The following is a 13042-nucleotide window of genomic DNA, read 5'->3' on the forward strand; positions in this document are numbered from 1 at the left end:
TCAGGCTATTCAGCAAAACAGTTTTTCAAACGCCGAGGAATGAACGTGGAATTGTGGGGAATTGCACTAAGCACATGCAGCTAGGTTGTCTGGCAACACTGCCAAAACAAAACATCGTGAGGCGGACGTGGTGCGGTATTATTATGTGGTTGAATATTTCTAAAGTAGCGCAGTTGGCTTGAGTTATAAGCAGTGGCATGTAGTCTGTTTCATGTGTTTTTGGGGAACTACACCATCTCTGATTAAGGAGCTCTCTTTCAAGGACCGTGGGAGGACTCCTAGGCGCCTCTCGTCGGTGACAGCGCCTCAGTTAGCAAGAACCAAGAATTTCCGAAGAGTTTTTAGTTTTATATGAAGAGCAGCGAAAATGGCAACTATGTCATTGAATGACTACTTGCAAAGGGTAATTATGAAGTGGTCTCTTAGCCATACATCCTACAGTACATGTATGGGTATACAGGACGCTGGGAACAAAAAAAAAATGTGTACTAAAGACTCCTCTTAGGAGCTTGATTCAGTTTTATTTTGGTTGAGTGGCTTTCGGCTTAACCAGACAAAATGCTGTTAGCCATTCCGTTATGAATATGATTAAATAGTTCTGTACCATCATACACAAGTGCAAGACAAGAGCTGGCCATATTGTGTGGGACTCAGCCACTAAGGATAGTCCAGTACATAGAGGTAGGAGTAGGTAGAGGCGGCATATGGGATTAACCAAGGGTAGGTCAGAGTGAGGCCGACAGACCTGACTCGACCAACATGGCGGCGAACTCTTTGACAGCTGTCTGACTTGGCTCCGCTGACCAGGCGCGAGTGTTTTCTTAGTTGCAAACAGAAAAAAATATGTTTTATCTTTATTTATTTATTTATCTATTTTTGCATACTAACCTACAAACTATAATTCACTCTAAAGATACTCACTGGTGAAATGTAATGAATGGGTCAGATTTCTTATCTCCTCTTTACACCCAAATGCGGCACAGGTGGTGGGCATTTTTGGAGCCTTAGGTTATTTGATGGTGAGTTACAACTTAGGACAGAACGTCTCACACCCACAGCTGAACTACAACTAAAACCAGAGGTAGAATGAAGTCTACTTTGTTTCTGGCATTCTCCCTGAGGAATACCAGGTGGACACACAGCTGGAGGTATTAAAGGCTTAATAATCTCATGGCCACACCCGCAGAGGTAGGATTAGGACTCTTACCTCTATGGGCACAGCCATAGAGGTAGGAGTGCACAGCAATCTCCTTCAAGTCAGGTAGGTGTTGCCGTGACCTCTTGACTTGACCAATATGGCCGCTTGACAGTTCTCTGGCTTCACCGGAGCATTCTCACGGCGACTCTACCCTACTCCTACCTCTATGGTCCAGTATTCCATCTTCCAAAAAAAAGAGGGGGGGAGGAAGGAATTAAAGAAGAGTCGACACTGATATCTCCAAGCACTAGTCATATGCCACATACTGTACTTGAAAGTCTGTATGAGCAAAACATTGATGCTAGTTACACTCATGAGTACGGTACATTTTTCTGTGTCCACTTTTTTTTTTTCCCATGCACATTTGCTTTTCTCATTTTGATGAAACTGCAGAAGGGTTCACATGTATAAAATTTACAGTTGTATTTTTAAAATTTGTGGTAGGTGGTGACAACCATCATCCACTCACTTGATGTAGTGCTGCCTACTTCCTTAGCTTTTATCATTCTTTTTCTGTGCCTGCCCTCCTCTCTTCCTATTTCTCCTATCTTTCCTGTCACTTCTTATTCCTTTTCTTTCCTTTACAGGTGGCTTTACATTGAGTGACAAGCCAAATGGTTTCCTGCAAGCCAAGAAGCCATTTACAATGCTGGGTGGTAACCATATAACCAAACCATACGTGCTCCGTACGTGTCAACAAGTGGGTTGGTGCCCCTCCCTGTAAAACAACTAACTCAGTGTCAAATGGCCACCCTTTAAGGGATTATGTTGTCTGGCACTAGATAGATACAGTAGATAGATTTTTAAAATAAACTATATATATTATTAGTACTTTGCCACACAAACACAGTCTTTCCATATTTCCTACTGAAATCAGTCTCACAGGTTACGTGTTATGCTTCATAGCTTTCCAGAGATACCTGTACTGGTTATTTTTTTAATTTTACCTGTGAATGTGGATGTGGTTGAGAAGATTAGGAGAAATACACTGAGGTGGTTTGGACATGTGGAGAGAATGGAGAATGAAAGACTGACTAAGAGGGTGTATGTAGGTGAGGCGGAGGGAGGGGTATACCGAGGATGAGGTGGAGGGATGGAGTTGAGAGATATATGAGGGAGGGGGGGTGAGTTAGGGGGAGGGTAGTCAAATGGTGGGTGACAGAGCGACTTGGAGGCGTTTTGTCTGCGGCCACCCTTTGCGGGATTAGGGCGTCGGTCTATAGATAGATAGATAGACCTGTGAAATATGTAAAGAATTGTTAATATTACACACACCTTCACCCAGACGAAGTACCGGGTAATCACCAAGAGCAAAGTGCTGCCAACCTCTCCAAACACACATGGAATCTTATTTTTGGTGTAATTTCCAATTCTGTACATATGTAAAGAGGACAGAGATGACAGGATTAGTAAGAGAGAGTGGATGAGGAATTTGGAAGGAATTTGAGTGTACAGTGGAGGGGATGTAAGAAGCTGTTGTGGAAGGAAGTAGAGTTAGACAGGGTGATGAAGAAGTTAGTTGGGGAGTGAAAGATAAAAATGGTAGGTTACTAGTGGAGAAGGGAAAAAAAGTGAGCAGATGGAGAGAACACTTTAAGGAATTGTTGAACATAGAGGATGGAAGTAATGCGAGTATAAGTGGCTGGGGAATGGCTGGGAGGAGGAGGGAGGTGAGAAGACAGGAAGAAATCAGTAGGATAGAAGTTGTCGAAGCAATGAAGAAAGTTAAATTGGGGAAAGCCCCAGGAATTGATGGAGTGTGTGGTGAAATGCTGAAGTATGGGGGAGAGATAGTAGTAGAATGGATGTGGAAAATGTGCAGATTGGCCTGGGAGGAAGGTAGAATTCCAGAGGATTGGAAGTCAGGTAAAATTATTCCCTTGTACAAAGGAAAAGGGGAAAACGAAGTGTGTGTTAATCATAGGGGCATCTGTCTTCTTAGTATAATAGGAAAAGTGTATGGTAGGATACTTATTGACAGAGTTAGAGAAAGAACAGAGAAATTAGTTGGAGAAGAACAGGGAGGCTTTAGGAAGGGAAGAGGTTGTGTAGATCAGATATTCATTCTTAGATCTTTAGTGGAAAAGTTTCTAGAGAAGGGAAAGAAGTTGTATGCGGCTTTCATGGATTTGGAGAAAGCATATGACAGGGTCGATAGACAAGGATTGTGGAAAGTATTAAGAATATATGGAGTAGATGGGAAGTTGTTGAATGCTGTGAAGAGTATGTATGATGGTGCTAAGGCTGCAGTGCGTATGGATGGTGAACTAAGTGAATTTTTCTCTTTGAAGGTTGGGTTGAAACAGGGATGTGTCATGTCTCCATGGTTGTTCAATCTGTACGTGGATGGAGTAATAAATGAGGTACAAGGTAGGGTAGGGATGTTGGAGTGGCCCTGGTGAGAGAGGGTAGTTTTTTGGAAACTCCCTGTACGGTACTGTTGTTTGCAGATGATACTGTGTTGTTGAGTGAAGACGAAGGAGAGCTGCAAGGCTTGGTGGATGAGTTTGGGAGAGTGTGTAAGAAACGGAATCTAAAGGTGAATGTAGGGAAGAGTAAAGTGATTGTCTTTGAGAGAGGTGAAGTCAGTGAATGTACAGTGAGGTTGGATGGTGAGGAATTTGAAAATGTGAGTATGTTTAAGTACTTGGGTAGTGTGATGAGTAAGGATGGAGGTTTGGAGGGTGAAGTGCTTGAAAGGGTACAGCAAGGAAGAAAGGTTGCTGGTTCATTGAAAGCAGTGATAAGAAACAGGGAAGTGAGCATGGAAGTGAAAAAGTTACTACATGACAGTATTGTGATACCAACTCTAACGTATGGAAGTGAACCAACTCTAACGTATGGAAGTGAAGCTTGGACGTTGCTGGAAGGACACACGTCAAGAGTGAGAGCAGTGGAAATGAGTTATTTAAGAGGAGCCTGTGGAGTCATATGGAGAGACAGGCTGACAAATGAGGATATAAAGAAACGTTGTGGTGTGGATGTGGATGTGATAGGAAGCGTTTGGAGGAATACACTGAGGTGGTTTGGCCATGTGGAGAGGATGGAATGTGAAAGACTGACGAAGCGAGTGTATCTGAGTGAGGTGGAGGGGGGAAGATGGAGGGGGAGGCCGAGGATGAGATGGAGGGATGGGGTGGAGAGGTCTATGAGAGAGGGGGGTTGGGGTGAGTTGGGAGCGGGGCAGTGAAATGGCAGGGGACAGGGCAACGTGGAGGCGATTTGTTTGTGGCCACCCCGAATGGGATTGAGGCATCCGGCAATAGATAGATAGATAGATAGTTGTTCAGTATGTACTGTATATGGATGGGCTAATAAAATAAATACAAGGTTGAGCAGTGGATGTTGGAGTGGCCCTAATGAGAGAGGGCAGCACTTGGAAACTTCCTGTATTGTGTGTAGATGATACTGTATTGTTAAGTGAAGACGAGGGGGAACTTCAAGGCTTGGTGAGTGAGTTTGTGAGAGGTGTAAGAAACGTAATCTAAAGGTGAATGTAGGGAAGAGTAAAGTTATGGTCTTCGAGAGAAAATAAAGCCACTGAATGTACTGTGCGGCTGGATGATGAGGAAATGGAAAATGTGAGTGCATTTAATTACTTGGGTATTGTGATGAGTAAATATGGAAGTTTGGAGGATGAAGTGCTTGAAAGGGTACTTTACAGCAAGGAAGAATTGTTACTGGTTCTTTGAAAGTGGTGATAAGAAATAAGGAAGTGAGCATGGAAGTAAAAAAATCACTGCTTGGTAGTATTGAGATACCATCTCTAACATATGGAAGTGAAGCTTGGACCTTGTTGGAAGGACACAAGTCAAAAGTGAGAGCAGTGGAGCTGGGTTATTTCAGAGAAGCATGTGGAGATACATGGAGAGACAGACTGACAAATAAGGAAGTGAAGGAGCAGTGTGGTATGAATGTTGATGTGATAGAAAGCATTAGGAGAAATCCACTGACGTGGCTTGGCCATATGGAGAGGATGGAGAGCAAGAGACTAATGAGGAGAGTGTATGTGAGGTGGAGGGAGGGAGAGGGAGGAGGAGGCTGAGGATGAAATAGAGGGATGGAGAGGAGAGGTACAGTACTGTATATGAGAGAGGGGGATGTGAGCTGAGGGAAGGGCAGTGAAATGGCGGGCTACAGGGCGACATGGAGGCGATTTGTTTGTGGCCGCCCCCTTATGGGATTAAGGCTTATGTCAGTAAATAGAGAGATAGATTTCCAATTTTTACTGATTTGTTAGGTTTGGATAATATCAGTTGATTAAGGTAGGATAGATTAGGTTAGAATAAGTTAGGTTATGATAGATTTGTTGGGTTTGGGTAATATCAGTTGATTAAGGTAGTATACTGTAGATTAGGTTCAGATAAGTTAGGTTATGATAGATTAGATTAGGTTTAGCAAGTTGGGACTCAGATTAGAGTTTGACCTGAACAGCTTAGGTTAAGTGACAATCTTAGGTGGAAAAAATAAAGGGGTTTTGGGAGCAAAGCTCCCCAGTTACGAGTAGCTAGACTACGATAGGTTAGGTTAGGCTGGATTGTTAGGTTTCTCATAGATTTGAATGTTTTATGCACTGATGCATCCTGTCAGTTAGATTGTTGATAATTAATGCACCCAGTAGGTAAACAGGCTGCCACAGGTGAACTGGCAGCTTAAATACCCCAGAGTAAGTACAGCAGACCCTTGCTAAAATGAACCTTGATATAACGGATTTCAGATTTAATGAATGCCTCAGAACCCACTGAACTTTCGTCAGCAATAACAAATGGTGGTTGATATATGGTGGGATGCAGTGGATTGCAATACTTGTGTTTCCTACCCTTTTAACCCCAACTTTCCTGAGATTGTTCTCCCCTTCTTGATTTCTTAGTTGTAAAAACAAATTTTAGTGATACTGCACTGTACCCTGTTTGATTGACATAGGCCTATGCAGTTGATATGTAAGGAGCGAGTAGGGTGTGTGTGATTTGCGGCTGCTGATTGGCCACCAATGATGTCATTGCAACAGATGCCAGGTGGTTGATAATATTTATCTTTAAATACTCTCCTCTTGTGTTCCTGGGAATAAATAACTCAGCTGTTCATCAAAAACACAAAGAATATATTTAATCAGTTCTTCTGTTAAACAAGATAACAGTCTGAGTGCTTGAACTACTCATACTTTGGTACCTAGTCCTTTCACTATCATTACAGTAGAGGACAGTGCCTGTATCCATTTTATAGTATTTTGCCTACTCCAGTAAGTCCATTAAGCCAAAAATTATTTTTCACTGTATTGTTACCGGTACCTAAAATTCACATTGTTGTGAATGTAGACACTTTACATGTTGAGCCTCTGTAATGTAATACTGTACTGCAGATCTTAATGAATGTTACAGCTACCAAAGATTTTTTACATTGTATGAGGCATTGTATAAGTCAAGAGTGACATATATGATCAGATAATCATGTAGGATGATAAAACTTATTCAGTGCCAGGCTTCTGGTTTACTGTATTATTTTGGTACATAATTGCTTTTGAAGTTTTTGCATTTCACAGGTATTGATACTTTTTTCTTTTTTTTTTTTTAATCAGGTTCAGGGAACACTGTATCACCAGGATGGAGATTCGCTAGCGGTGAGTCTTCTTTACCATGTCGTGTGGTTTAGCAATGATTTTGTGTTTATTATATTTATCTGTTTAGTTACGGTACTGGATTTCTGTCCCACTCACGGAAGAGTCTGTGTTCCACTTCACATCACCATCTTTGTGTTCTTTCTCATTCTGCTTCTGCAACTTGTACAGGCAGACCCTGTCAAAAGTAAGGGATGTGTTCTCAACTCTTGCAGAGTTGTAGACCCCAAATAAGGCACAATGAAGGTCTGCATGGGCCAAGCTACAGGCCCCATATGAGGTACAAGTTACTTTGGTTATAAAACAGTTACTCAGGGGAGGTGAACTAGCTACCTTACAAAGAATCACCCCAGCAGGGGTTAAATTCTTGGTAGCTACTACAACTTGTAACATATGCAGTAATTACTGTACTGCTGTAAATTTGGGGAAGCTGGCTAGTTCTTTTCACAGATACCAGTAGAGTTTTAGTTGTTTGTTTGTTTTTTTCTTTAATTTACTGGGGGTTTAATCACAAAAAGGCTACCGGGTACTTATGATGAGAGCTGTCTGTATTTAGTCGTTCCCTGCTTTCATTTCCATTCTACTTCTTGTCATACACTGGTACTGTATGATATTAGTCCCTTTGCATTCACTGCATATGCTGCACCGCCTTAATGTATATGTCTGTATTGAAGATTCATATTCACATAGGGAAATTATTGAAGGGAACAAATATCTCTGTACGTCAGTTTCAGCTTGACTTGGGTCATACCTGAAGAGGATCCAGATCAGGCTGCCTGTCTTCTCCATAAAGTGCTTCTCCATATGTGGTCATAATTCTCCAGTTTGAACTATCCATGGCACTGTGATGTCAGTAATGTATTTTCACTGCCTCCACTTGAAGATTGGTTTCCCTTGTGTGCTGACCACGTTTTACTTGTATTGTAAGTCAGCACTGGAACTATAGTCACAGCACGCGACTCTGAGGTTTTTTATTATCATGTCCTGGCAACCTACCCCACAATAGGTCATCTGATTTCGTGTATAATACGAGACACATGTGATTCGTGCTTAGTACGTTTGTGTATAATAATATTCGTGTATAATATATTCGTGCATAATAATATGATCCGTGTATAATATGATACGAAATCGGACGCACTTTTGACTGGTTGGTTGCCAGGGCACGATAATGACAACCTCAGAGTTGTGTGCGGCGACTATAGTACACTTGTCTTGTAAGATTTCTCATCTCCAGTGCTGTATTTTATTTTCACTGCCTTCAATTGAAGATTGGTTTTCCTTGGATATTGACCAAGTTTCACTGTTGTAAGTCAGCATTGGAACCAGTGTACTGTACTTATCTTGAAAGATTTCCTCATTTCCAATACTGTATTGACTAACAAATGCCTCTTGCTGCTTATAGCTTTATTGCAAGTTTCCTTCCTTGTCACTCTCCTTATATAACTTGTTTTCCTTGCTTTAGTACCATCCTTCTTTTTTACATTTCTTAATTATATTATGGTACGTGAATACCCTTACAATTTTCCGTTCCTATGTTCTTCACTGTCACGTCACAAATATTTCTGCTACTACCTGCATTTATTTTTACATTTGTTTTCATAAACATTACCATACCAGTACCTTTTTTTTTTTTTTTTTTTTTTTTTTTTTTTTTTCCCCCCCCCTAGTGTCACTATCATTCAAGATCAACATAGTTCTTACCTGTTACCATACCTGAATGTGTCTAAGCCACTCCCAGTCCCTAGTGTGTGTATGCTGTCAATTTTCTTATTGATATCTCATCTGTTTTATTAGCAAACAGCCATGGTGACAAAATGTAACTCTTTTTGACAGACTTTAAATTAAATGCCATTAAAGTTCACGTACAGTAAACCCTCATTATACGAGGGGGTTCTGTTCCTGAAAACCCCATCATAAAGCAATCCATCGTATAGCAATCCCATTAAAACATGGAGTCAATGGGGATACGTTCCCAGACGTGCCTAAACTCTCACATACACACACCTTAGCACTCACATACATGAAATATCCTTATGTTTAAATATTTAAAGTAACACATTAATAGTGAATAAAGAGAAAAAAAGCATGAAAACTACAGTATACAGTAGATCTTACCTTTACTGAAGCAAGCAACGGTTGTTTATGTGGTTTCTAGACAATTCGCCTTGAAATCGACAATTCGTCATCATAATATGGACGTTCCCCGTCATTCTATAAATATACATGTACTTATTACTGATTAACTGATACTTTAATAACTAATTTTCAGGGGGATCTGTCAAAGTCTATTTTCATTCAGTAGTGTTGGCTTTGTATATCATTTGTCAGTTGCACTTTTAGACAATATTTAACTTGTTTCTACCTTGCTGTAGTTGACTTTGAATTATGTTCTAGCGTCACCCACAGCTGTTTTCATTAATTTCCATTGGTACTACGACATCCTGGGTATATTTTAAAACGGCTTTGAAGAGGTACAAGTACAGTACTAAAAAACTAGTGTACTTCCTAAATAAACTGATATGAAAATAAACGACGGGGAATCATCCTGACGACGAAAAGTCACGATGGCGAATTGTCTTGTTATTGTTGTGATGGCAAATTGACTTGATGGCGAATTATCCCGAAACATTTATAAAGACATAACATGAAGATTATTTGTATAATTCCAAAGTATGTCGATCGTTCACTTAAGGTAATTAGGCATTTATATAAATGCCAATGTCTCGTATGTAGCCGTATGCTAAGATGAAGGATCGATCATAAATCAGCTGATTCACGTTTCAATATATTATTATTTTTCATTTAATGCCCATGATTTGATGCCATATTTTACATTTACTATATAAACAATAAACCACCATCACTTTTATAACTTACATAATTAAAAAACTAGTGTACTTGCTAAATAAACTGATACGTAAATAAATGACGGGGAATCGTCCTGATGGCGAATTGTCTCGACTCGGCCTCACATTCACAGGCTTACAGCCCTCACTCATCAATGTCAGAACTGCCTGGCTGGGCAGGGCTAGCTAATGAGGCTGGACCGGTGGACAAGTGTGTGTGGTCCAATGCCGACAGTGTGAGGACGTTTTTGTTGCGTTTGCACATTCGCTGTTCACTGAGCCGCGGATGATCCATCATTGTAGCAAATCGTTCCCATTGTATAGTGGGCATAGGGTACTAAAATTTTGACGTTGTATAAGCGAAATATCGTATAAATGGGCATCGTATAATGCGGGATTACTGTATCTGTCTATTGCAAGATGCGTCAATCCCGTCAAGGGTGGCCACAAACAAATCACCTCCACGTCGCCCTGTCCAGTGCCACTTCACTGCCTTGCTCCCAGCTCATACCTGCCTTTCTCATATGAATACCTCTCCTCTCCATCCCTCCATCTCATCCTTGGCCTTCCCCTTCCTCTCTCCCCCCCTCCACCACTGGCATACACTCTCCTTATTAGTCTCTCACTCTCCATCCTCTCCACACGGCCAGATCACCTCATTGTACATCTCCTAATGCTTTCTGTCACATCCACATCCACACCACAGTACTCCTTCGCTTCCTCGTTTATCAGTCTGTCTCTCCATGTAAGTCAACGTGCTCCTCTCAGGTAACTCATTTCCATTGCTGTCATTCTTGACTTGTGTTGTTCCAACAGGTCAGAGCTTCACTTCCATACATTATATATGGTATCACAATACTGTCATGCAGTGACTTTTACTTCCATGCGCATTTCCATGTTCCTTACCACTGCTTTCATGGTTGACTTTAATAATTTCCAATAATCCATTGTACTGTGCAGTGATTTTGCATTGGACTTTGCCAGATTCTCTTCCTTATTTGTCTAGCTGCATTCCAGATTCTTTAAATATAACAGGGCACAGGTTTATCTGCCCCAAGTATTGTTTGATATTATTTTACAGAACCTGATATCATTCCGTGATCCACACGTGATGAGTGTTCGGCTGATGCTTGAGAAACCTGAGCGGGATGTGGAGCGCTGTGTTGATCCTTCTTTGGGGGAAGTGATTGCTGCACATCTAAGGTAGTGGTGGAAGTTGACAACTTGGTGGGCATTAGGGAGAAAGGATGGGGAGGCATTGGGCCTTGGGAGGAATAAAAAGGGACAATGTAACTTGGAGGTGAAGAGCAATTTGAAGTATGCTGGATGGTCGAGAACATAAATTAAGTAGAAATTTGTTATTTTGGTATGGCACCTAGGCCTCTGCTTTAGAATCTGATTATCATGGAGGCCATCAGGCACCCTATCCACTTATACGCTGATGACTCCGCCCTTCACCTCTCCATTCGGTTTCCATCTCAGCAGTTACTTCAGCAAACAAGGGATGAGGCTATGGCACACCTAATGTCTGACTTGGCACGTATCTCTGACTGGGGTAAAAATAATCTGGTTGTTTTTAATGCATCAAAAACTCAGTTTTTACATCTATCAACCCGACAAAATCTTCCACAGGTATACCCACTATTGTTTAATAATATTCAGCTTAATCCTGCATCATCCTTGAACATGCTAGGGGTTTCATTTACTCAAGACTTATCTTGAAAAGATCATATTACATCTCTTGCAAAATCTGCATCCAAGAGATTAGGTGTGCTAAGCCGACTCCGTTCTTTCTTTACCCCTGCACAATTGTTAACTCTATACAGGGGATTTATCCGCCCCTCTGTGGAGTACAACTCTCGTGTGGGGAGGCTCCCCACATACAGCTCTTCTCAATAGGGTGGAGTGTAAGGCTTTTTGTCTCAATAACTCTCCTCCTCTTACTGACTCCCTTCAACCTTTGTCTCTTCGCTGCACTGTTGCATCTTTATCTCTTTTCTATCGCTACTTCAATGATCACTCCTCCTCTGAACTGTCTGCATGCATGCCTCCACCTCTACGACGGACGCGTAGCACCCATCTAGCAGCAAACTCTCATCCCTTTTCTGTCCAGCTCTCTAATGCAAGAGTTAACCGTTACTCCCAGTCCTTCATTTATGCAACAGGTCAACTGTGGAACTGTCTCCCTCTGTCTGTATTTCCAGCTTCCTATGATCTCCAGTCTTTCAAATGCAGTGTGTCCAGACATCTCAAAATGATTGGATCTTGAATTTGGCTCTCTATTGTATTTTGTTTTTCTCTTGGGAGGGACAGTTTTGTGGGCTCGCAGCCTTAGGTTCCTTCTTCCACACTTAAAAAAAAAAAAAAAATGAAACTGTTTTTACACAGAGTAGATGATTGGCTATCTTTAACTGTATGTTGTACCATACTACACTACAATCAGAGTGAACTGTAGCTACGAACTTGGTAACAAGCCACTTGATCATCAGTCTCTGGCAGGAAGCTCACCAGACATAAATACGACAAACTGTCATTTATCTGGTGTAATTCAGCCAAGCCCTACACTGGTTAAAGCAAAATGCCGGATATTGCATAGTACCTACCATCAGCCTAATACGATATTTGGCGGCAAGCCGGATATTGCATCTCTTTCCGTCTCAGACCTCTATTCTTAAAACTTTCCCATGAGTAAAAGTTGAAAATTAAGCATAAAATATAATACAAGTAATGATACAATACGGTAATACAGCGCCAGCTGGCTACTGTTTACAAGCCGGTTGATAAACCTCAACACCGGATATTGCATAGAACCACCAGTTATGTCCCGTTTTGGTGCCGGATATTGCTTTAATAAAGCCGAGCCAACAGCGCCAGATATTGCGGCGACGGATAATTGAGAGTTTAATGTCAAACCCGGAGGTGAAGCTAACTCTGTTACAGATCTTATTGCCTTTCTGATTTCTTTTTTCAGTCACTTCTAGTTACTAATGGGAAGGAACTGGCTGGTTTAGGCATTTGGTTAAGCTACTAGTAAATAAAAAACATCAGATGTATCCTGGACAATCCCAGTACAAGGCTTCCTTGAAAGAAGCATGATGTCATACTGATTTGGTTTGATTTGTGTAAGCTGCAGTACAGGAGCATTGCTTACAGTATTAAAATTATTTGTTATCTTAACACACCATAATTTTTAGAAGTCCCCACTTATCAGAACTTTTCAGATAATGCCCATAGTAATGAGGTCCAGTAGTGTGCTTCCAGATTTTAATGCATGGTAACTTGATATCTTTCTGAATATATTTGAAAAAATAATTTTGTAACTACTGCTTAGTAGTTGCATGGTTTATGCCTTATGCATCATCATCATCATCATCATGCAAT

At 41.1% G+C, this 13042-nt stretch overlaps 1 protein-coding gene across 1 annotated transcript in view; it reads left to right on the forward strand.

The window, feature by feature from the left end:
• Nucleotides 1-283: 283 nt before the first annotated feature.
• Nucleotides 284-13042, forward strand: part of PCID2 (PCI domain-containing protein 2) — a 49358-nt gene continuing 36599 nt past the window's right edge. Inside the window, exons 1-3 of the mRNA XM_080268059.1 lie at nucleotides 284-403; nucleotides 6774-6815; nucleotides 10743-10864. Coding sequence (XP_080124185.1) covers nucleotides 368-403; nucleotides 6774-6815; nucleotides 10743-10864 — 200 coding nt within the window. The 5' untranslated portion in view covers nucleotides 284-367. The remainder of the gene's footprint in view (nucleotides 404-6773; nucleotides 6816-10742; nucleotides 10865-13042) is intronic.

Source organism: Coenobita brevimanus, chromosome 26, assembly GCF_032717465.1.
Source record: "Coenobita brevimanus isolate Jiangsu-jjx chromosome 26, ASM3271746v2, whole genome shotgun sequence".
In the NCBI taxonomy this organism is placed as follows: Eukaryota; Metazoa; Arthropoda; class Malacostraca; order Decapoda; family Coenobitidae; genus Coenobita; species Coenobita brevimanus.